At 44.8% G+C, this 25,516-nt stretch overlaps 1 protein-coding gene across 1 annotated transcript in view; it reads left to right on the plus strand.

Annotated features, from left to right (window-relative positions):
- The window catches only part of LOC128358992 (voltage-dependent calcium channel subunit alpha-2/delta-4-like), a 99,716-nt gene that overhangs the window by 62,153 nt on the left and 12,047 nt on the right, over positions 1-25,516 (plus strand). Inside the window, exons 28-31 of the mRNA XM_053319397.1 lie at positions 14,008-14,069; positions 20,916-20,930; positions 21,562-21,606; positions 21,752-21,814. Of these exons, the coding sequence (XP_053175372.1) occupies positions 14,008-14,069; positions 20,916-20,930; positions 21,562-21,606; positions 21,752-21,814 (185 nt within the window). The remainder of the gene's footprint in view (positions 1-14,007; positions 14,070-20,915; positions 20,931-21,561; positions 21,607-21,751; positions 21,815-25,516) is intronic.

Genomic DNA, 25,516 nt, shown 5'->3' on the forward strand with positions numbered 1-25,516 from the left:
AAGCCTTCTTCAATGCAGTATGATGTTCATTTGGGACATTTTGGCCTCCCTGATTTTATATGTGACGATAAAGCAGGGTATGCATTAGGGTGTGGCTACGTCCTGATTGACAGGTTGATTGATCAATATCCTCGAGATCCAGCCCTCGCAACCATAGCAACCTCCCCGCTCTGCCGTTGGTCCCGCCCATACGTCCGTCCATGACTCCGCCTCATGCCCATATAAGTAGAATCCATGTTTTTATTTTTCCCAGCATGCACCTGAAATTTTCAAGATGGCGCTGCCTAGATTAGAAACTATTGGCTTCCGAGCAGCAGTCCACAAACCAATGGGTGACGTCACGGATGTTACGTCCATTTCTATATACAGTCTATGGTCTTTACTCATGCACATGTTAGACTTCTAGCTCACATACAAACATTTTGTCCCAACAGATTTTATTCACGACTTTATTTCAGTGTGTCACAAGGACCAAGGAACTTTGTGCTGACATGTAGTAATTTAAATGTCACAGAAGCAGTTTTCGCCTGGTTTCATCCTCCGGGTTACACAGACATCTTTTTGATCTGCAAATCACCAGTCAACAGATTACAGTGCTGTAGGAGCCAATTATTACGCATATATTTGTGTTATTTATGTTTTAAAGCTTCAACCACCAGATCACTGCTGCTTTCTTATTTTGGAGCCCTGGTTTTTGTTTTGCTCAATTATTTAGTGTTTGTACTTTTTGGTGGAACACATTGACCAGCATCTCTAATTTAACCCTTTATTGGGCAAATAATCATATTTGGTAACTTCTGTAAATATCCCAAAATATCCTTCCTTCCTTCCTTCCTTCCTTCCTTCCTTCCTTCCTTTCCTTCCTCCCTACCTTCTTTCTTCCCTTCCTCTTTTCCTTTCTCCCTCCCTCGTTCCTTATTTCCTCCATCCTTCCTTCCTTTCCTTCCTTCGGGGCTTCAGCGTTTGGGAGCAGAGAAAGAGGCTGATTTTTACACAACTTTGAAGCCTAATTTCATATATTTGGCGATTTTTTTTAATCATTCAAATTTGGCAGGGTGGTTAACAACACACTTTTCTGTGGTATGTCAAACTCAGAACACATATTTATTCTGACTTTACACAGACTTTAAAGAAAGCATAGACAGGTATATGTTTGTAACTAACACGTGAACACAAATAACAATGAAGAAGAGAGTTGATAGACATCTGTCAGTCACATTAGATCGTCTACAGCAGCTCGTAAGAGGATGAGCGTAGCCTTTATAAGACCTCAGAGTGTCTTATAGAGAGGACGACCTCTGACCCCTCGCTGCCTCTCATGGCCGTAACAACAGATGGACGTCGAATCGTGTCAGCAGACGGATTTACAGACGAACGTGAGCTCGCTTTACATAAATCCTTCAGACCAATGATAAAACGCAAAATCCACAGTGACATTTTCATCTAGAGAGTGTTACTTTGGGGATTAATGTACACTATGACGGAGCTCCCATCTCTTATAAACACACGTGCAGCTTTCAGTCGAGGGCCGAAACAAAAGCAAACGTAGGTGCTGGTGTGTCGTCTTCTGTTCATCACTGAGCTGAAGTTGCTCCAGGCTGATTTCCTTGCAATCCACCGTCTCTCTCTCTCTCTCTCTCTTCTCTTTTCATCCATCCTTTCTTCTTCTCTTGCCCCATACTTGGCGTCTCTTTCTGTGGACTTGGTGACTTTTAAGAGCACAGTGAGATCCAGCAGTCAGATCCACCTCAACTCAAACTTTACACGGCAGGTTTATCAGTAAATGTACCAACTGATGAAAGCTTTCTAGGGCGAGAACGATCTTTGACTCTTTTGTAGAGACTGTAGTGTGATGTATAAGTGATGTTTTTATCTTGAGTAACTTATAAGATGTAACTTAAATAGAGCTGTAATGATTGGTATATTCATTGATTGGTTGGGTGACAGAAAATGAATTGCCAGCTATTTTAATAATTGAATAATTGTCATTTTTAAGGAATAATTTGCTGCTTTTAGCTTCTCAGATGTGATGATTTAGTGCTTTTCTTAGTCGTATATTTGGGTTTTGGGCTGTTTTTCAGACAAAATAAGACATTTAAAGACTTCTGACTGAGATATTATAAAAGGCATTTTTCACTGTTTTCTTGTAGATGAATCAATAATGAAATAATAGTTAAATACAGCCCTAAACTTAAATGTTTTTTCTCTCTGATTGATTACCAGCCTACGTATTAGGTGTTTTTCAATACCTCATAAGTAGACCGCCAAATATTCTGTCATACCGTTCCTAAGGTATGAGCTGTTTTTTGTCTGGTCAAATACAGGAAGTGCTGGTCAGAAATCCCTCAGGTGGTAGAGTATCACAACCCCTCACACTGTCATTACATATCGGCCCATGCCTAGCAGAAATCATCACTGACTCTTTGTTGGTTGTTTGGTTCGCTTTGTTCGAGAGTTGAATGTCTCAATAGCGATTTGATTGATTTCCATTAAAGTTTTTAGGGACATAGATGAATCCTGATAACTTACAGATACATTACTTTGGTTTTTCCTTGTACAAAAGAAATTGAACCAAGTTTACCGGCTCATCCACCGATCCAGAGCGAACTAACTACAGGTTTGATTTTATATCAAGCAAGTTACAATGTTTCTGTGAAATATCTCAACATCTACCAGATAGATTAGCACCAAAATGCTCTGACTTTGGCTTAGACTTCTTCTTGAGTGATTAAAACATCCGATAGATTGTGATATTCATGTCGTCCTTCCTGATCCAGCTCTTCTTCAGGAGGACTCAAAACAATAAAAATTGAAAATATATGTTCATGTTGGTAAAAGTCTAAAAGAAACAAGCACACAGACTTCTCTGAACACCTGTGAACCTGCTGCCAGGAGGGGCTTGTTTCAGTTTTAAATATCTGACCAAACATCTAAAGTTTTGGTAGTGCTAGAGACGTATTTCATCGCTATAGCCAGCTCTACTTATCACACAGAAATCGCATCACTGTGATTGATTTTCTGAGTACTGTGTTTCACTGAAAAAGCCCAGATCCTGTTAAAAGAATCAATTTAGTGTAGTGACTTATAACGCATGGTTTTCTGTTGCTCCAAATCCAAACTGTATGTTTCCTTCTGCAGGACAACACAACAACATTATGTAATATTACATCTCTTACTGTAGGAAGTGAAGAGAAGGAATTAATTATTATGGATGTTTTGACAGCAAACAGCTTGTCAAAAGCGCCATCAGGCAGATTAGACGCTGCCCACACAGTAGCGACGAGCCACAGATTAAAAACTGTCATTTCAATCTGTTAGCGGGACAGTTGCCTGTTCGGGAGTCCAGATGGTGTTGGAACAACTGGTCCCACAGAAACCCCCCACCCCCCACCACCCATCCCCAACCCCCGTCTCCTAACCACTACCAACCTGCTCACTCTGCTCTGTTTTCTGCTTCAGCTGTTGTGTCATCATCACACATCTGCTGCTCAGTTGAAGCTTTCATTTAAAGCACTTTAATGATATTAGTAATAGTAAACATACAGTACAGTACAAGCTTCAGACGTTAGCTGGTAACCATCGTGGTTTTCCTGGTGGACATATTTAGGTCCAACAACAAGACATCTATGCTGTTCTAACTCTTGTGCTCTATTGGCAATCAGTTGTTTACTTCCACATCCAGCAGCTACTGATTAACATGATCATTCATTTAGAGTCGTGTTTAAATATTCTCTCTCTTTTAGCTCTGTGTTTACTCTCTGCCAACTCCTGAGGGAAATATCTGGCTCTTTAGCTGCTAAATGCTCCATTAGCAGTCCACAGCACAGCCACAGTGTATAAATAATGGACGTAGCCGCAGTGACGTCACCTGTTGGTTTGCGGACTCCCATTTTGAAGCCTCGAGTTTGGCTTTTTGACCCGTCACCATCTTGGGGTTTTTATGGAGCCAGAAGTGACCATATTTAGATAAGTGTGAAGCTAAAGGGGGAGCCAATCATACGCTGCCTTATCGTCTATTTTACTCTAAATGGAGCCATAATTTACAAAATGAACATCATGCTGTATCAAACAACACTTGAAACTACTGATTGAGTTTATAAACTCATAAGGAAACTGTTTACTGAGGTAATAAATTAATCAAGTGAGGAGTAAAATCAGTTTGGAGCCAGTAGAGTCGCCCCCTGCTGGCCATTAGAGAGAAAGCAGCTTTAAGTCACTATACTGCATTGGCTCCACTTCTCAGATCAGGAAGTACCTGCTTGGTCTACCAACTGTCTGTTTGCTGTTTGGTGCTGCGCAGGTAGTGTAGAGTTATGAGAGCGCTGAGAGTGAACCAATATAAATAATGGACGTAGCCACGGTGACGTCACCTGTTGGTTTGCGGACTCCCATTTTGAAGCCTTGAGTTTGACTTTTTGACCCGTCACCATCTTGGGTTTTTTTTTTTGGAGCCAGAAGTGACCATATTTAGACGAAAGTGTGGAGCTGGGGAGGAAATCCCCTTGGGTCCAAATATAGCACTTAATCATACGCTGCTTTATCGTCTATTTTACTCTAAATGGAGCCATAATTTACAAAATGAACATCATGCTGTGTTGAAGAAGACTTGAAACTACTGATTGAGTTTATAAAGTCATAAGGAAACTGTTTACTGAGGTAATGAATCAAGTGAGAAGTCAAATCAGTTTGGAGCCAGTAGAGTCGCCCCCTGCTGGCCATTAGAGAGAATGCAGGTTTAAGTACTGCATTGGCTCCACTTCTCAGATCTGGAACTACCTGCTTGGTTTACTAACTGTGTCTGTTTGCTGTTTGGTGCTGAGCAGGAAGTGTAGAGCTATGAGAGTGCTGAGAGTGAACCAAAAACAGTAAAGAAGTCACTATGAAGCTCCGTAAAGCCGAGAGGAGCTGCAGAGTCACTGATAACTCTCTGTAGGTTCATTACTGTGAGACACGACCATCACATTACGCGCTGACAGCCCAGGCAGGGTTGTAAAAATATTGATTAGAGCTGCTTTAAGTTTACTGTCCCTCATAACAGCTTTCACACCTTCTGTGTTGGTTGGAAATATTTTTCATGGGCGAAATACGACTGAGAAAAAAAACCTTCCTGACCAGATGAGCTCATAAGATTTTAATGGTTTACCAGATGGTTCAGGGATTTTTCAGCCTCCTGGTTTCTTCTATGTGGGAAAAGTTGTTTTTGGACTATTATCTCAATTAAAAAAAAAAACTCTGCAGTTCAGATTTTTGTCATTGAAGTCCTGCCGATGTGATGTTCCCTGCTTCATCTGCAGTGCATCGCTCCAGTTTCCTGGGCTTTAACGTGGAGTCCTGCTAGCTGCTTAATGGCCTCTGACAGTCAGCCCCCCCCCCCCCCCCCCCCCCTCCCGTGGCTGCACTTTTCCTCCAAACAGCCTGAGATCGAGGCAGTCGAGCGTTCGGTCCAAAAAGGCCGAGAGCACAAACACATTGCCGCATCCAACAGCGGAGGCAGGACGAGAGAATAAACAACACACACACACACACACACGCACACAAGCTCACTCCCACAAGCTTTTACAGTCTCTATTTTAAAAGCACACACACACACACACACACACACACACACACACTCTTATATACTACATGGTCAAAAGTATGTGGACACCCAGCTTCCTTCACTCTTGCCTCCAGATGTTGGATCTTGGCATCAGCAAGGTCCTGCACTGATGTTTGATGATGAAGCCGAACTCGAAGTTAGCGTCCAACATCACCTCAAAAGTGTTGGATGGGGGGGGGGGGGTGAAGGAGAAGTCATGCTGAAGCTAAAACTGTCTAAAATATGAGCCGATTAGTTGATTTGAAAGAAGAGAGATCAATTCATTAAGAAGACTCGTTTTTAAAGCAAGTTTCAAGTTTTTCTCTGTTTCCTGGCATATTTTAGACAAAACCTTTTAATTTTTGGTGAAGAAATGAATCTGTAGAGTAATTAATAATTAGAATAATCATTAGTTATATGTCTGGTGTGTTGTGGTAAGATTTCCCTTCATTTAACTTTAATGGAGTCAAACGAGGAAAAAATAAACCTAGACTAAAAGTAGACTAAGAGTGTCCACTTATTTCTGTCCATGTAGTTTAAATGCAAACACTCACTTTTACATACAGTACATAAAGTATGTACACACACACACACACACACACACACACACACACACACACACACACACACACACACACACACACACACGCCGCTCACCATCTGCTCTGCTGCTTCAGTCTCCAAACAGAGAAAGAGGAGAGAAACTGTTCTTCTTCTCCTTCATCTGCAGAAAAGAAGCTGAAAATCCAGATCACAAAGTTCTTCTTTTATTAAACCACAATCTGGATTAGTCGTTTAAAATCTGGAGCCCAGAAAAAAAACACTGATTTTTTTTTTCTTCAAGGACAGAAATTGGTCTCGACTTAATAAATAAAGCCAATAAATCCTCGTTTCTTCCTCGTTGAAGTTTAAATCTGGACGAGTCGTTGTTAAAACCAGAAGCTGGATTGGAGGAGTTTGTTTTTTTTTTATTCCCGGATTAAACGAACGCTGCTTGTCGTCCTCCTCTTCCTCCTGCACATCGCTGCTCTCTCAGCTTCCTCTCATCATCTGAACGCTCAGTCCAACACACACTCAGCAGCCACCAACTGAGGGCGAGCGAGCCTCAGCGAGTGTGAGAGAGAGAGAGAGAGAGGGAGAGAGAGAGAGGGAGAGAGAGGGGGGGGAGAGAGAGAGAGGGGGAGAGAGAGGGAGAGAGAGAGAGAGGGAGAGCGAGGGGGGGGAGAGAGAAAGTCAGAGAGGGGAGAGAGAGAGAGAGAGACACAGAGAGAGATAGAGACACACAGAGAGAGAGAGAGAGAGGGGGGGAGAGAGAAAGTCAGAGAGGGGGGAGAGAGAGAGGTAGAGAGAGAGGGGGAGGGAGAGAGAGAGAGAGAGAGGGAGAGAGTGTGAGCTAGGGAAGCCACATGCTGCGACTAATGGTATGTGTGCGTGTGTGTGTGTGTGTGTGTGTGTGTGTGTGTGTGTGTGTGTGTGTGTGTGTGTGTGTATGCTGCACAGAGTGTGTAATGTGCATTAAAGCAGAGTTTGACAGGAATAGTAACAGCAGAGTGTGTTGCAGCTGCAGGCAGAGCTTTGAATGAATGAACAGAGTGAAAGAGGTTGCGTGCTCTCTTTCTTTGCACTACTCTACTTAACTGTGCACGCGTCAGTAGAGCAAATCTGAAGACAAAAAAACAAAAAAAACACGTATGAAAAGAAGGAGTCCTGAGTTTGATTCAGCCGGAGGATGCAGCACTCTCCTTTATACAGGCTGGATGTTCAGGGTGGGGCTATTTGTATAACTCTGCCCCAGGTGGAAACATACTCACCATGTTTGCTGCCACCCGGTGGTGTAAATGCAGTACTGCAACTGTTTTTATCAAGCAAATCTGAACATATTTCTAAATATGCATCATCAAATATAAAGAACCAGCTTCACAATCATAAAAAAAAAAAGTATTTTAATCAGGATACTAAAGCATTTCATGTGGCGTTCAATAAGATATTACTCTAATTCAGCTTTTAACCCTTAAACAGGCAGCGTGCAGCAGGAGATACAGACTCTTTAAGGAGCATGATTAGTTAAGGTGGTTGTTTAAATGTATATGAGCCTTATATTGGTAGAATTGAAGCTTGTGGTAGTTATAAAATTATAAAAATCAGTTTATAAACTAATATTAATGAGCAGAATGTTTCACTTTACTATGTTAAATATCACATTTAAGTGTTTTTACCATTATCACCATTGTATGCCTTAATAAGGGCAACACATCCTGGTGGAGACACAACTCATAAAATCCAAAATATATTAAAAATATGAGTGGAAATATTTTACGTTAGGTGCAAATGACATAACTAGTAACATCAAATTATGATTTTTACATCTCATTTTCCATTCCTGCCTGTTTAAGGGTTAAAGAGGACATATTCTGCACATCTCCATCTCTTTATTAATATTCTGAGTCTCTACTGGAATATCTTTGCATGATTTCCAGTTAAAAACTCCTTATTTATCTTCTACTGGCCCTTTATGCAGCTGCTCAGTTCAGCCTCTGTCTATTAACAGGCTGTTTTAGCTCCTGTCTCTCTCTCTAGTCGAGGTAACTTTATAAACTTAGCATTCAGAGCAGGTTGAAGCCATGGTTTTTGACTTAAAGGTGATATTTTTACATGCATTAACTTCAAGTGTTGAGCATGTTTAACATCCAGCATCATCACTGTATATACATGACAGAAAAGCACAAACATGTTATGTCTACTTTAAGATTTAAGATAAATTTGTGATTGATCTTTACAGTCCAGGCTCAAATCCAACCCATGTGTACATTTAACCCTTTATAGGACACACATTGAAGGAAGAGAGGAAGGAAGGAAGGAAGGAAGGAAGGAAGGAATGATGGAAGGAAGGAATGATGGAAGACAGGAAGGAAAGAGGGAAGGACGGACGGAAGAAAGAAAAATAAGGAAAGAAAGAAAGGATAGAAGGAAAGAAGGAAAAGAAGACAGGAAGGAAAGAGGGAAGGAAGGACGGAAGAAAGAAAAATAAGGAAAGAAAGAAAGAAAGAAAGGATAGAATGAAAGAAGGAAAAGACGACAGGAAGGAAAGAGGGAAGGAAGGAAGGGAGGAAGGAAGGAAAGAAGGAATGATGGAAGGATGGAAGGAAGGAAAGAAGGAAGGAAGGAAGGAACGAAAGTAGGAAGGAAGGAAGGACAGGAGGAAGGAAGGACAGGAGGAAGGAAGGAAGGAAGGAAGGAAGGAAGGAAGGAAGGAAGGAAGGAAGGATATTTGGGGATATTTACAGAAGTTACCAAATATAATCATTTGCCCAATAAAGGGTTAAGAGCAGTAAAAACACCATGAATATTTGTTCATTCCTCACATTTAATATCATTCATTGAACTGGTTGTGTTCCTGTCTCATGTAACATTGGATCATTATACAGTCTGTTTGTGATGATGAGGTGTTGATGAAGTGATGCTGTGAAGGGTTGAATATGAACAACACAAATGACTCTAATTACACTGAGATGTAATGTTTAAAACAAGATCTTAACAGCTGATTACTTCTGCTGTTTCTGTGGCTTCTTCTTCTTCTTCTTCTTCTTCTTCTTCTTCTACTTCTTCTACTTCTTCTTCTACTTCTTCTTCTTCTACTTCTACTTCTTCTTCTTCTTCTTCTTCTTCCTCTTCTACTTCTACTACTTCTACTTCTACTACTTCTACTACTTCTCCTTCTTCTTCTTCTTCTTCTTCTTATTGTTATCCTTCTTCTCCTTCTTCTTCTCCTTCTTCTTCTTCTTGTTATCCTTCTTCTCCTTCTTCTTCTACTTCTTCTTCTTCTTCTTCTTCTTCTTCTTCTTCTTCTTCTTCTTCTTCTTCTTGTTATCCTTCTTCTTCTTCTTCTTCTTCTTCTACTTCTTCTTCTACTTCTTCTACTTCTTGTTATCCTTCTTCTTCTACTTCTTCTTCTTCTTCTTCTTGTTATCCTTCTTCTTCTTCTTCTTCTTCTTCTTCTACTTCTTCTACTTCTACTTCTTGTTATCCTTCTTCTTCTTCTTCTTCTTCCTCTTTTTCTTCTTCTTCCTCTTCTTCTTCTTCTTCTTCTTCTTCTTCTTCTTGTTATCCTTCTTCTCCTTCTTCTTGTTCTAGTTGTCCGTCTTCTACTTCTTCTTCTCCTTGTTCTTCCTCTTCTTCCTCTAGTTCATTTTCTTCTTGTTCTAGTTCTTGTTCTTCTTTTTCTTCTCCTTGTTCTTTTTTTTCTAGTTCTTCTTCTAGTTATTTGTCTTTTACTTCTTCTCCTTTTCTTTCTCTTCTTATTCTTCTTTTTCATCTTTTTCGTCTTCTGTCTTCTTCTACTTACTATTATATGTCCTCTCTCCTCCTTTCCTCTCCTTTTAATAATCAGTATGAAACAGATCATCAAAGAGTCCAAACTATAGGAGTCTCAGCCAGAATAAGAACAGCAGAATTATTTTATCAGTCAGAGAAACTGAACAGTCTGTGTGTGTGCGTGTGTGTGTTGCACTTTCTGCATAGTCACATTTCTTTTATAAATGTCCCAAATGTTCAGCAGGGTTTAAATACCAACTGCACTGAACAGCAGAGACAATTAGAAGAAGAAGAAGAAACTCTGCACAAAGACTTGTAACATCTGAACAAGTGATGCAGAAATGAAAGTATAGATGAGTGAGAGCTGCAGGTATGAAAACACCGACAGCGTCTTAAAGATCTGATCCAGCACTCAAATAATCTGCAGACTGAGATTCATAATGCAGCTGCAGATCCTGAGAGCGTGCACGAGGCAGATCCTGAGAGCGTGCACGAGGCAGATCCTGAGAGCGTGCACGAAGCAGATCCTGAGAGCGTGCACGAGGCAGATCCTGAGAGCGTGCACGAGGCAGATCCTGAGAGCGTGCACGAAGCAGATCCTGAGAGCGTGCACGAAGCAGATCCTGAGAGCGTGCACGAGGCAGATCCTGAGAGCGTGCACGAAGCAGATCCTGAGAGCGTGCACGAAGCAGATCCTGAGAGCGTGCACGAAGCAGATCCTGAGAGCGTGCACGAGGCTGAATAAAGTAGAGTAAATGTGTGGGGTGGGGTTTTTATTTCCCCCCCCGTCGTCGTGGTGGTGATGGTTGCCGTGGTGGTTGCCGTGGTGGTTTTGGACTCTGCAGACTGCAGCAGAAGCAGTGCGGCTGCATTGCTGAAGGGCGGCGATAAGGACGCTGCTGACAGGAAAGGAGAAAGAAATAAACACAGAAATGAAACAAACAGAAGAGAAAAGCTGCAGAGCGCTGAGTCAGCGCGGGGGGCGGGGGGGGGTTAGGGTTAGTGACGCCTGAAGGAGTTTAAAGGTCACGAAGGTCACGTTGCTTTATTTCCCTTTCTTCAGTTTGTAGAAGCGTCTCACTTTAAAAGCTCTCTGTTAAATAACTGTTCAGCCTTTCTTCATCCGGCATTCTTAACCTTCCTGTCCTCCTCCTCCCAGGTCAAACTGACCCCGCCTGTTTTGACTGTTCCTACCTTCCTTCCTTCCTTCCTTCACTCTTTCCTTCCCTCCCTCCTTCCTTCCTTCCCTCCCTCCCTCCCTCCCTCCCTTCCTTCCTTCCTTCCTTCCTTCCTTCCTTCCTCCCACGTTTCATTCCTTCTTCCTTCCTTCCTTCATTCCTCCTTTCCTCCCTTCCTCCCTTCCTCCTTTCCTCCCTTCCTCCCTTCCTCCTTTCCTCCCTTCCTTCCTTGACTCGAGGACAACAGGAGCGTTAAAAAACAGGAAAAAAATGCAAAAAATAACCAATTACGTGCATCCAGACGTGGCTTCAATCTGCCTGTTTTAAATTTTAAAAACTTTTTAATTAACTACCCTCTGTTGCCATGGCGACATCCAATATTGCGTAAACAATAAAGACAAGTTGAAACAAACTGAATATTTATTGTTTGCCAATAAAGAAAATGTAATATTTCAGGCTTTGATAAAAAAAAGAAAGAAAAGCTTTTAATCAGTGATGAAAGGTGTGTGTGTGTGTGTGTGTGTGTGTGTGTGTGTGTGTGTGTGTGTGTGTGTGTGTGTGTGTGTGTGTGTGTGTGTGTGTGTGTGTGTGTGTGTGTGTGTGTGTGTGTGTGTGCTGCAGCTTCAGAGGAGAATCTGCAGTAAAATGTTCATAACATGAAACGAGCAGAAATAAAAAGATTTTACAGCCGCTCTGCTTTTCCAATAACTGTTTGTGTGTGTGTGTGTGTGTGTGTGTGTGTGTGTGTGTGTGTGTGTGTGTGTGTGTGTGTGTGTGTGTGTGTGTGTGTGTGTGTAGTTTTCATTATTGTAGTGACAGGATCTCTAACACTGACCATCGTTGTGTCTCTGCAGGCAGATTGTAGTTTTTTAGTTGTTGCTGTGATTCAGTTCATTTATCAAACAGCTGCTCCTGTTGTCTTCGAGTCAAGGAAGGAAGGAAGGAAGGATGGAAGGAAAGGAGGAAGGGAGGGAGGGAGGAAGAAGGAAGGAGGAAGGAAAGGAGGGAGGAAGGAAAGAGGGAAGGAAGGGAGGAAAGGAAAGAAGAAGAAAGAGAAGGAGGGATAGAGGGAGGAAAGAAGGAAGAAAGGAAAGAGAGAAGGAGAGATGGAGGAAGGAAGGAAGGGAGGAAAGAGAAAAGGAGGGATGGAGGAAGGAAGGGAGGAAAGAAGGAACAGTCAAAACAGACAGGGTCAGTTTGACCCATCAATTTCTTTGTGGCAAAACATTTATGAAGATATCCACATTAGGATCCCTTCCTTCCTTCCTTCCTTCCTTCCTTCCTCCCTCCCTCCCTCCCTCCCTTCCTTCCTAACCTCCAATCTGTTGATCAGCAGAGAGTCAAACATAAACTCAGAGCAGTGACTGATCACATTTCACTCATCATGTTTGGAGATGCTGGCTTCCCTCCTTTCTTTCTTTCCTCCCTTCCTTCCTCCCTCCCTCCTTTCCTTCCTTCCTTCCCATCCTCCCTTCCTCCCTTCTTTCCTTCCTTTCTTCCTTTCTTCCTTCTTTCCTTCCTTCCTTCCTTCCTTCCTTCCTCCATCTCTCCTTCTCTCTTTCTTACCTTCCTTCTTTCCTTCCTCCTTTCCTTTCCTTTCCTTTCCTTTCCTCCCTTCCTTCCTCCCTCCTTTCCTTCCTCCTTTCCTCTTTTCCTTTCTTCCTCCCTCCTTCCTTTCCTTCCTCCCTTCCTTCCCTCTTTCCTTCCTCCTTTCCTTCCTTCTTTCCTCCCTTCTTTCTTCTCTTCTTTCCTTCATTCCTTCCTCCCTCCCTCCCTCCCTTCATTCCTTCCTTTCCTTCCTTTCCTTCCTTCTTCCTCCCTTCCTTCCTTCCTCCCTCCCTTCCTTCCTTCCTTTCCTTCCTTCCTCCCTCCTTTCTCCCTCCCTCCCTCCCTTCCTTCCTCCCTTCCTTCCTTCCCTCATGGTGTGTATAAATGCAGTCTGTGTACTCCTGTGTGAGAGCAGCAGTAATAAAGTCTCTCAGTGAGCGCTGTGTCATTACCCAGCCGGTCTGCAGGGAGCGCTCACGCCATCAGGCTCATCAGTGTTTACATCCCTTCATTAGCATCAGGACACAACAAAGGTCAACTCAGGGTTGAATTGATTTCCTGTCCTCCTCTTCTTCATCATCTTCCTCCTCCTCTTCCTCCTCCTCCTTCTGTTCAACAATCACAGCAAACTGTTTCGAGCCGCCTCTGCAGAGACCATATCGTCCTGCGTCTGTCTTATTGCTGCCTCTCTCTGTGTGTGTGTGTGTGTGTGGTGTGTGTGTGTGTGTGTGTGTGTGTGTGTGTGTGGTCTCTCTCTATGTGTGTGTGTGTGTGTGTGTGTGTGTGTGTGTGTGTGTGTGTGTGTCTCTCTCTGTGTGTGTGTGTGTGTGTGGTGTGTGTGTGTGTGTGTGTGTGTGTCTCTCTGTGTGTGTCTCTGTGTGTGAGTGTGTGTGTGTCTCTCTCTCTTTGTGTGTGTGTGTGTGTGTGTGTGTGTGTGTGTGTGTGTGTGTGTGTGTGTGTCCTCTCTCTCTGTGTGTGTGTGTGTGTCTCTCTCTCTCTGTGTGTGTGTGTGTGTGTGTGTGTGTGTGTGTGTGTGTGTCTCTCTCTGTGTGTGGTGTGTGTGTGTGTGTGTGTGTGTGTGTGTGTGTGTGTCTCTCTCTCTCTCTCTCTCTCTCTCTCTCTCTCTGTGTGTGTGTCTCTCCTCTCTCTGTGTGTGTGTGTCTCTGTGTGTGTGTGTGTGTGTATGTGTGTGTGTGTCTCTCTCTGTGTGTGTGTGTGTCTCTCTCTCTCTCTCTCTCTGTGTGTGTCTCTCACTCTCTCTCTCTCTGTGTGTCTCTCTCTCTCTCTCTCTCTCTGTGTGTGTGTGTGTGTGTGTCTCTCTCTGTGTGTGTGTGTGTGTGTGTGTGTGTGTGTGTGTGTGTGTGTGTGTGTGTGTCCGTCTTCTATTTTTAGCTATCGGGGTGCAGATGTCCTTGGATTTGCTGGAAAAGAGGTTCTGGCCATCGCCCAAACAGGTGACCAGAGGAATCACACATACACGTATACGCACACACACCACATACACGTACACACACACACATACACGCTTATGTGACTTCTGGGGACATTTCCTTTTTATGTTGTTCATGCCCAACAGGTTAACATTGGACTTTGACTTTTTAACCTGAATTTAATCATAATGACACAAACCAGGTAAAGCTGAGCAAAGAGACACTTGTTTAATTTAGAATAATAAAGTCTTACTCTGAGTTAATTTAGAGTTTAAATATGAGACTGAAATCAACTCAAATCTTGTATATACTGTATCTAAATGAACCATCATCATTTCTGCCACTTTACTGAGGAGTTTTTAGATCTTTATTGGCAGATATTGGTGCAGGAATTTCTCCATTTCTTCCCTTAATCTGAATTAATTTAGAGTTTAAATGATGATACCAAGATCAGCTCAATGATATATAAACTGTATCTTAATTCATCCAGATTAGAAGAAACTGACAATTACTGCATTAAAATAATAAAATGTAAAAAACCTTTATTTTTATTTCACTCACTTCCCTTCCTCCCTCCCTCCCTTCCTTCTTTCCTCTGTCCTTCTTTCCTTCCTCCCTCCCTCCCTCCCTCTGTCCCTTCCTTCCTCCTTCCCTCCCTTCCTCCTTCCCTGCCTTCCTCCCTCCTTTCCTTTCTTTCCTTTCCTTTCCTCCCTCTGTCCCTCCCTACCCTCTGTCCCTCCCTCTGTCCCTCCCTCCCTCTGTCCCTCCCTCTGTCCCTCCCTCCCTCCCTCTGTCCCTCCTTTCCTCCTTCCCTCCCTCCCTTCCTTCCTCCCTCTTTTCCTTTCCTCATTAAGCACTTTTTCACTCTTTCCTTCAGTAGCAGAAACAGTCTTTCCTCCATTCCTTCTTCCATCTGTCCTTCTTTCCTTCCTCACCCTCCTTCCCTCCTTCCTTCCTTCCTCCCTCCTTTCCTTTCCTTTCCTTTGCTTTCCTTTCCTTCCCTCCTTCCTTCCTTCCTCCCTCCTTTCCTTTCCTGTCCTTTCTTTCCTTTCCTCCCTCCCTCCCTCCCTCCCTCCCTCCCTTCCTTCTTTCCTCTGTCCTTCTTTCCTTCCTCCCTCCCTCCCTCCCTCTGTCCCTTCCTTCCTCCTTCCCTCCCTTCCTCCTTCCCTGCTTCCTCCCTCCCTTCCTCCATCCATCTGTCCCTCCCTTCCTCCTTCCCCTCCCTCCCTCTGTCCCTTCCTCCCTCCCTCCCTCTGTCCCTCCCTTCCTCCTTCCCTCCCTCCCTTCCTCCCTCCCTCCCTTTCTCCCTATATCCCTCCCTTCCTCCCTCCCTCCCTTCCTGGCTTCACATTTTAAGTTTATGTGACATATTCATAAAGTAAAAATAGCAGAAACTCCTCCCTCTATACTTCAGTCATATATAATTCCTGCGTTGTATTAAAGCCAAGTGTGTCCTTCTTTCCTCTGTCCTTCTTTCCTCTGTCCTTCTTTCCTTTCCTTCCCTTCCTCCCTCCTTTTTTCCTTCCTTCCTCCCTCCCTCCCTTCCTCCCTCCTTTCCTTTTCTCCTTCTCCCTCCCTCCCTTCCCTCCTCCTTTCCTTTTCTCCCTCCCTCCCTTCCTCCCTCCTTCCCATTCCGTTCTTTTCCTCCCTCCCTTCCTCCCTCCTTTCCTTCCTTCTTCCCTCCTTTCCTTTCCTTTCCTTTCATTTCCTTTCCTTTCCTTTTCTCCCTCCCTCACTCCTTTCTTCTTTCTTTCTTCCATCCTCCTTCTTTCTTTCCTCCGTCCCTCCTTTCTTCTTTCTTTCTTCCGTCCTTCCTTCTTTCCTTCCCTCCCTCCCTCCTTTCCTTTCCTTTCCTCCTCCCTCTCTTCCCTCCCTCCTTTCCTTTTCTTTCCTTTCCTCCCTCCCTCCTCCCTCCTTTCCTTTCCTTTCCTTTCCTTTTCTCCTTCCCTCACTCCCTTCTTCTTTCTTTCTTCCATCCTTCCTTCTTTCCTTTCCTCGTCTCTCCTTTCTTCTTTCTTTCTTCCGTCCTTCTTCTTTCCTTCCCTCCCTCCCTCCCTCCCTCCCCCCCTCCCTCCCTCCCTCCTTTCTTTCCTTCCTTTCCTTTCCTTTTCCTTTCCTTTCCTTTTCCTTTCCTCCCTCCCTCCCTTCCTCCCTCCCATCCTTCCCTCCCTCTCTTCCCTCCCTCCCTCCTCTGTCCCTCCCTTCCTCCTTCCCTTCCTCCAATCCTCCCTCCCTTCCTGGCTTCACATTTTAAGTTTATGTGACATATTCATAAAGTAAAAAGCAGAAACTCCTCCCTCTATACTCAGTCATATATAAAACCTGTGTGTATTTAAGATTTAAAGCCAAATGTTTTAAGGATGAACAAAAAGCCTGAGCAGACAGTAATAATCCTCAGGAGTCACAGGTCCTTGTTTCAATTTTCCTTTACGTTCATTAGGGAACAGATCCAATTAATTATCAGCGTTAAGTCTCTCACACTCTTCATGTTCAGATTAAAGAGGAGCGGTCAGAGAATCACGTCTCATTAAGAAGTCAAACAATTGGATCTGACGGTTAATAGAGTAAAAAGTTAAGATGACTATATTTCTCCTGCTCTTCACTCTGACCTCATCTTTCATCTTTCATCACTTTATATGATGTCATATAAAAACTTCTAATACTGCCAGAACAGCTGAGACGTCACTCGAGTCAAGGAAGGAAGGAAGGGAGGGAGGAAGAAGGAAGCGAGAGAGGAAGGAAGGAAGGGAGGAAGGGAGGAACAAGGGAGGAAAGGAGGAAGACAGAAGGAAAGGAGGGAGGAAGAAGGAAGGAAAGGAGGGAGGAAGAAGGGAAGGGAGGAAGGAAAGGAGGGATGAAGGAAGGAGCGAAGGAAAGGAGGAAGGAAGAAAGAAGAAGGGAGGGAAGGAAAGAAGGAAAGGAAGGAAGGAAGGAAGGAAGGAAGGAAGGAAGGAAGTTCTTTCTTCCGTCCTTCCTTCTTTCCACCTTTCCTTCCTTCCTCCCTCCCTCCTTTCCTTCCCTCCCTCTTTCCTTCCTCCCTTCTCCCTCCCTCCCTCCCTCCCTCCCTCCCTCCCTTGACTCGAGGACAACAGGAGGGTTTAAAGGGAACATTTCATCATTTTTTAGGAATTATTTGTATCTCTTAGTAGCGATTTCCTGCTCTGACTAACTCGATAAATACAAATACATATCCTCTGATCTTATTACAAAATCAGTGTGTCCCTTTATATGACGTAAGACAGATCTACACACACACACACACACACACACACCACACACACACTGTTTAACCTTGTGAGTGTGTCCTGCAGTGGAAGATAAGCAGAGTGAGAGCTGCAGATGTTCTGTAGAGGTCGATGCAGCAGATAACGTTATTAATGTGAGCTGACAGCTGTGAGCGGACGGATTAATGCCTTCACAAGACTCATGACATTAACTCCACTGACTTCACACTCATTCACACTCATTCACACACTCATTACACTCATTCACACTCATTCACACACTCATTTACACTCATTCACACTCATTCACACTCATTCACACTCATTCACACACTCATTTAGACTCCCACACCTTTATTAAATGTAGTTATTATGAAAGAAAGCTGCTCCTCTCTCCAAAGAAGGAAGGAAGGAAGGAGGGAAAAAGAAGGAAAGGAAGGAAAGAAGGGAGGGAGGATGGAAGGAAGGAGGGATGGAGGGAGAAAGGAAAAGAGGTAGGGAAGAAGGAAGGAAAGAAGGAGGGAGGAAGGACAGACAGAAAGAAGGAAAGAAGGAGGCATGAAGGACAGACAGAAGGAAGGAAAGAAGGAGGCAGGAAGGACAGACAGAAGGAAGGAAAGAAGGAGGCAGGAAGGACAGACAGAAGGAAGGAAAGAAAGAAGGAGGAGGAAGGACAGGACAGAAGGAAGGAAGGAAAGAAGGAGGCAGGAAGGACAGACAGAAGGAAGGAAAGAAGGAGGGAGGAAGGACAGACAGAAAGAAGGAAAGAAGGAGGCATGAAGGACAGACAGAAGGAAGGAAAGAAGAAAGCAGGGAAGGACAGACAGAAGGAAGGAAAGAAGGAGGGAGGAAAGAAGGAGGGAGGAAGGACAGACCACTCATTTACACTCCCACACCATTATTAAATGTAGTTATTATGAAAGAAAGCTGCTCCTCTCTCTAGATTTAACATTAACAGTCTGTTTTTATCTCTTTGATGGATTTAAGTGTATTAATCTTGTGTATTTGTGTCCTGTTATATTTGTTTAATCAACGTTATAAAGTGTGATTTAATACAGAGTTAAGACTTTTATAAAAGTGCAAACTTCTCTGTGAGCATTTAAACTACAGCCTGACTCATACTCATACTGATTCTAGGGAGTAAAAACGATCTAATATCCATATATGTATTATCTTATTTAACCCTCCTGTTGTCCTCGAGTCAAGGAGGAAGAGAGGAAGGAAGGGAGGGAGGGAGGAAGAAAAGGATGGAAGGAGGGAAGGAAGATAAGGAGGGAGGGAGGGAGGGAGGGGAGGGAGGGAGGAAGGAAGAAAAGGAGGGAAAGGAAGGAAATAAGGAAGGAGGGGGAGTGAGGGAGAAAGGGAAGGAAGGAAGAAAAGAGGGAAGGAAGGAGGCAGGGAGAAAGGAAAAGAGGTAGGGAAGAGAGAAGGAAGGAAGGAGGGAAAGGCAGGAAAGAAGGAGGGAGGGAGAAAGGAGGAAATGAAGGAATGAAGGAAGGAGGGAGGGAGGGAGGAAGGAAAAGAGGAAGGAAAGAAGAAAAGGAGGAAAGGAAGGAAATAAGGAAGGAGGGGGGGAGTGAGGGAGAAAGGAAGGAAGGAAGAAAAAGAGGGAAGGAAGGAGGCAGGGAGAAAGGAAAAGAGGCAGGGAAGAGGGAAGGACGGAAGGAGGGAAGGGAGGGAGAAAGGAGGAAATGAAGGAATGAAGGAAGGAGGGAGGGAGGAAGGAAGGAAGAAAAGGAGGAAAGGAAGGAAATAAGGAAGGAGGGGAGTGAGGGAGAAAGGAAGGAAGGAAGAGGGGAAAGAAGGAAGAAAAGGAGCGAAGGAGGGAGGCAGGGAGAAAGGAAAAGAGGTAGGGAAGAGGGAAGGAGGGAAGGCAGGAAAGAAGGAGGGAGGGAGAAAGGAGGAAATGAAGGAATGAAGGAAGGAGGGAAAAAGCAGGAAAGGAAGGAAAGAGAGAAGGAGTGAGGAAGGAAGGAAGAAAAGGAGGAAGGGAGGGAGGAAGAAGGAAAGGAGGATGGAAGGAGGGAAGGAAGATAAGGAGGGAGGGAGGGAGGGAGGAAGGAAGGAAAGAAGGGAGGGAAGGAGGGAAGGAAGGAGGGAGGGGGGGGAGAAAGGAAAAGAGGTAGCGAAGAAGGAAGGAAAGAAGGAGGCAGGAAGGACAGACAGAAAGAAGGAAAGAAGGAGGCATGAAGGACAGACAGAAGGAAGGAAAGAAGGAGGCAGGAAGGACAGACAGAAGGAAGGAAGGAAGGAAGGAGGGAGGAAGGACAGACAGAAGGAAGGAAGGAAAGAAGGAGGCAGGAAGGACAGACAGAAGGAAGGAAAGAAGGAGGGAGGAAGAACAGACAGAAGGAAGGAAGGAAAGAAGGAGGGAGTAAGGACAGACAGAAGGAAGGAAGGAAAGAAGGAGGCAGGAAGGACAGACAGAAGGAAGGAAGGAAAGAAGGAGGGAGGAAGAACAGACAGAAGGAAGGAAGGAAAGAAGGAGGAAGGAAGGACAGACAGAAGGAAGGAAGGAAAGAAGGAGGGAGGAAGGACAGACAGAAGGAAGGAAGGAAAGAAGGAAGGAAGGAAAGAAGGAGGGAGGAAGGACAGACAGAAGGAAGGAAGGAAGGAAGGAAAGAAGGAGGAAGGAAGGACAGACAGAAGGAAGGAATGAAAGAAGGAGGGAGGAAGGCTAGACAGAAGGAAGGAAGGAAAGAAGGAAGGAGGGAGGGAGGAAGGAAGGAAGGAAGGAAGGAAAGAAGGAAGGAAAGAAGGAGGGAGGAAGGACAGACAGAAGGACGGAAAGAAGGAAGGAAGGAGGAAGGATGGACAGACAGAAGGAAGGAAGCAAAAAAATCTTATTTAACCCTCCTGTTGTCCTCGAGTCAAGGAAGGAAGAGAGGAAGGAAGGGAGGGATGGAGGAAGAAAAGGATGGAAGGAGGGAAAAGGGAAGGAAGGAGGGAGGGAGGGAGGAAGGAAAGAAGAAAAGGAGGAAAGGAAGGAAATAAGGAAGGAGGGGAGTGAGGGAGAAAGGAAGGAAGGAAATGAAGGAATGAAGGAAGGAGAGAGGGAGGAAAGAAAGAAGAAAAGGAGGGAAGGAAGGAGGGAGGTGAGAAAGGGAGGGTGGAAGGAAAGAAGAAAATGAGGAAAGGAAGGAAAGAAGGAAGGAGGGAGGGAGGGAGAATGGGAGGGAGAGAGGAAGGAAGGAAGAAAGAAAGGAAGGAAGAAAGGAAGGAAGGAAGGAGGGAAAAAGCAGGAAAGGAAGAAAAGGAGGAAGGGAGGGAGGAAGAAGGAAAGGAGGATGGAAGGAGGGAAGGAAGATAAGGAGGGAGGGATGGAGGAAGGAAGGAAAGAAGGGAGGGAAGGAAGAAGGGAGGGAGGGAGAAAGGAAAAGAGGTAGCGAAGAAGGAAGGAAAGAAGGAGGCAGGAAGGACAGACAGAAAGAAGGAAAGAAGGAGGCATGAAGGACAGACAGAAGGAAGGAAGGAAGGAGGGAGGAAGGACAGACAGAAGGAAGGAAGGAAGGAGGGAGGAAGGACAGACAGAAGGAAGGAAAGAAGGAGGGAGGAAGTACAGACAGAAGGAAGGAAGGAAGGAAGGAGGTGTAATATGTATTCATATATTAATATATTATTCTTTTCTCTCTCGTCTCTTCTCCAGCCTCCCGACACAGACGTAAGTAAACTTATTGATTTTCCTTTTCCTTTTCTTTTCCTTTCCTCCCTCCTTCCCTTCCTTCCTTTCCTTTCCTTTCCTCCCTCCCTTCCTTCCTTCCTCCCTTACTCCCTTCCTCCCTCCTTCCTTTTCCTTTCCTCCCTCCCTTCCTTCCTCCCTCCTTCCTTTTCCTTTCCTCCCTTCCATTCCTTCTCCGTCCTTCCCTTTCCTTTCCTCCCTTCCTTCCTTCCTCCCTCCTTTCCTTTCCTTCCTTTCCTTTCCTTTCCTTTCCTCCTCCCTCCTCCCTCCTTCCCTTTCCTTTCCTTTCCTCCCTCCCTTCCTTCTCCGTCCTTCCCTTTCCTTTCCTCCTTCCTTCCTTCCTTCCTCCCTCCTTTCCTTTCTTTTCCTCCCTCCCTTCCTTCCTCCCTCCTTTCCTTCCCTTTCCTTCCCTCCCTCCTTCCTTCCTTCCTCCCTCCTTTCCTTTCTTTTCCTCCCTCCCTTCCTTCCTCCCTCCTTCCTTCCCTTTCCTTCTCCCTCCCTTCCTTCCTCCATCCTTCCCTTTCCTTTCCTCCTCTTCCTTCCTTCCTCCCTCCCTTCCTTCCTTCCTGTTTTGTAGCTTGTTTGTGATGATGTCATCTCTTGTTCCTCTCAGTGTTCGGTCATCGAAGGCGTTTGTCCTCTGAGCTGTGAGAGCGCTGTAAGTAATCTGTTCATCATCTCTGAACACTGAACAGCTTTAACACACACTAACACACACCAACACACACCAAACACACACTAACACACACCAACACACACCAACACACACTAACACACACTAACGCCTGCTACTTCCTGTTCAGGATCTCAACTGTTTCCTGGTCGACAACAACGGCTTCATCGTGCTGTCGAAAGAGAGGAACGAGGTGAGAGACTATAACCTGACCCTTCACCTCTTCCTCCACTAACACTAACCCTCTAGTCAAGGAAGGAAGGAAAGGAGGGAGGAAGGAAGAAGGGAGGAAGGAAGGAAGGAAGAAGGAAGGAAGGGAGGAAGAAGGAAGATGGGAGGGAGGAAGGAAGGAAGAAGGAAGGAAGGGAGGAAGAAGGAAGGAAGGGAGCAAGACGGAAGGAGGGAAATGAGGGAGGAAGAAGGAAGGAAGGGAGGAAAGGAGGAAGGAGGGAGGGAGGGAGAAAGGGAGGGAGAGAGGAAGGAAGGAAGGAAGGAAGGAAGGAAGGAAAGAAGCAAAGCAGGAAAGGAAGGAAAGAGGGAAGGAGGGAGGAAGGAAGGAAGAAAAGGAGGAAGGGAGGGAGGGAGGAAGAAGGAAAGGAGGATGGAAGGAGGGAAGGAAGTTAAGGAGGGAGGGAGGAAGGAAGGAAAGGAAGGAAAGAAGGGAGGGAAGGAGGGAGGGAGGGAAGGATAACATGAATAACAGTCTAAACCTGATGAGATGATTTCTCTTTAAATCCTCGGCTGATGTCTCGGTTTTAACTACTCGGAGTCAGGAAGTCGATGTTTCCGTGCGGTTGTCGTGGACGACGAGGAGGCGACTCCGGATCATTTAACGTGCTCATAAACAACATCTGGAGAGCTGACAGGATTTTAGGACACTTTCAGTTTTAATCTTTGTGCTTTAGCAGTCAGACGTAACGGCAGCTGCTGCACCTGATGACCTCATCCCACTGTGAGCAGAGAGCAGAGCGGCCAGACGGGTATCGTTTAAAAGATTACAATCCAAGTAGGAAGGAAGGAAGGAAGGAAGGAAGGTAGGAAGGAAGGAAGGTAGGAAGGAAGGAAGGAAGGAAGGTAGGAAGGAAGGAAGGAAGGAAGGAAAAGAAGACAGGAAACACAGATTGAATGAAGAAAGGGAGCAAGGACAGATGGAAGGAAGGAAAAGAAGACAGGAAGGAAAGAGGGAAGGAAGGACGGAAGAAAGAAAGAAAAATAAGGAAGGAAGGAAAGAAAGAAGCATAGTAGGAAGGAAGGGAGGAAGGAAGGAAGGAAGGGAGGTAGGAAGGAAGGAAGGAAGGAAGGAAGGAAGGAAGGAAAAGAAGACAGGAAACACAGATTGAATGAAGAAAGGGAGCAAGGACAGATGGAAGGAAGCAAAAGAAGACAGGAAGGAAAGAGGGAAGGAAGGACGGAAGAAAGAAAGAAAAATAAGGAAGGAAGGAAAGAAAGAAGCATAGAAGGAAGGAAGGAAGGAAGGAAGGAAGGAAGGAAAAGAAGACAGGAAAGACAGATTGAAGGAAGAAAGGGAGCAAGGACAGATGGAAGGAAGGAAGGAAGGAAGGAAAAGAAGACAGGAAGGAAAGAGGGAAGGAAGGACGGAAAAAAGAAAAAAAAGGAAGGAAAAAAAGAAGGAACGGATGTTACGTCCATTTCTTTTATACAGTCTGTGGTTAAAACACAGGCTCATATATTCATTGTTTTTATTTTAAACATGTGCAAGGTATACGGCCTCATGATTGGCTCAGCAGCGATAGGAGGCGGGTCCTCCTCGTTGGCGGGACAGGTGTTGTGAATGAACCGGTGCCCAGCTTGAAAGAGCTCCTGTGTGTCGCTGAGTGTGTGCACTGCTGACTGAAAGACGTCTTCTGTCTCCATTTATCTGTTCACTACAGTGTGTTGGATTCATGTTCATGTGTATTTGTAAATGTTAAATGGACTGTACTTATATAGCGCCTTTCTAGTCTGTGCGACCACTCAAAGCGCTTTACATTATACATGTCATATTACCCTTTCACACACATTCATACACTGATGGCAGGGGCTACCACGCAGGGTGCCAACCTGCTCATCAGGAGGATCTAACCATTCATTCACATTCACACACCGTTGGCACAGCAACGGGAGCAATTTTGGGGTTAAGTGTCTTGCCCAAGGACACATCGACATGTGGACTGGAGGAGCCGGGAATCGAACCACCAATCTTCCAATTGGAGGACGACCGCTCTACCTCCTGCCCACAGCCGCCCTATTTAAAGATATTTCAGTTTGTGGAAAAAATTGCGAGAGGGAATATAAAAAAATGTCTAATCAACCAAAACCTTCGCGACCCCCCCGGTTGAAGACCCCTGCTTCAGAGCATTTAGGAGGCATCTTGGCTGCTGAACTGCTAAAGCGCGTTAACTCAAATTCACCACGACTTCACCACTAGGCATGGGATGATAACCGTGTTCAAGGTATACCGCGATTTGAAAAAGCCACGATAACCGAAACCGCCAAATGTTCTGTCATACCGTTCCTAAGGTATGAGCTGTTTTTAGTCTGGTCAAAGACAGGAAGTGTTGGTCCTTCCTTTCCTTCCTCCTTTCCTTCTTTCCTTTCCTTCCTTCTTCCTCCCTCCCATCCTTCCTTCCCTCCTTCCTTCCTCCTTCATTCCTCCCTTCCCTCCTTGACTAGAGGACAACAGGAGGACAAGCTTAATCTCTGTTTAGGAAAAGGAAGAGTATCACGACCCCTCCCACTGTCATTACAGATTCAGGTTAAATTAACATGTGTGAACATTTTAGAGCTGTAATCACAATACCTCCATACCGTGAAACCATGATATTTTTTCTTATGGTTATCATACTGCCAGAATCTCATACCGGCCCATGTCTATTCACCACCACAGACGGGTCGTAGCTGGTGTGGCAGTGGACCGATCACATGATGCGTTAAACTGCAGAACACTTGTGTTGATTGGCTGTGAGCAAGTTCATACTAATAGTCATATTTTCTAGTTCTGGGTGCAAAAAGGATGGATTGCAGGTATCGCTTGATGGGAGACGTTACGATACTCCTCCAACCCTTCATGTTTTAGATCCAAACCAACAATGAACTATCAAAGTCTGATATATCTTATTCCTCTGTTGTTGTTCATAAACTATTAACCCTCCTGTTGTGCTCCCGGGTCAAATTGACCCATCTGTTTTGACTCTTCCTTCCTTCTTTCCTTCCCTCCTTTCCTTCCTTCCTTCCTTCCTCCTTTCCTTCCTTCCTTCCTTCCTTCCCTCCTTTCCTTCCCTCCTTCTTTCCTCCTTTCCTTCCTTCCCCTCTTCCCTCCTTTCCTTCCTTCCTTCCTCCTTTCCTTACTTCCCTTCTTTCCTCCTTTCCTTACTTCCCTTCTTCCCTCCTTTCCTTCCTTCCCTTCTTCCCTCCTTTCCTTCCTTCCTTCCTCCCTTCTTCCTTCCTTCCTTCTTTCCTTTCTTCCTTCCTTCCTCCCTCCTTTCCTTCCTTCCTTCATCCTTCCTTCCCTTCTTCTTTCCTCCTTTCCTTCCTTCCCTTCTTCCCTTCTTCCTTCCTTTCTTCCTCCTTTCTTCCTTCCTCCATCTCCCTTTCTTCCTTCCCTCCTTCCTCCCTCCCTCCCTCCCTCCCTCCCTCCCTCTTTTCCTTCCTTCTTCCTCCCTTCCTTGACTCGAACACAACAGGAGGGTTAAAAACACATCAGTGAGCCACGCTGCTGCACTGGGTCTCTGAGGATTGTGGTCACATTTGTTTAAATAACAGTGATAAGTAACTCCTGCCATACAAGGAGCCTCTCACAGTCTTATCTCTGCTATTAGGCTTTTAAAATGTTATTTTTTAAACAAATGAGACCAGGATCCTCCGGGTGCAGCTGTGTGACTCAGCTGATGTGTTT

This window comes from Scomber japonicus, chromosome 5, assembly GCF_027409825.1.
Source record: "Scomber japonicus isolate fScoJap1 chromosome 5, fScoJap1.pri, whole genome shotgun sequence".
NCBI classification, from domain to species: domain Eukaryota; kingdom Metazoa; phylum Chordata; class Actinopteri; order Scombriformes; family Scombridae; genus Scomber; species Scomber japonicus.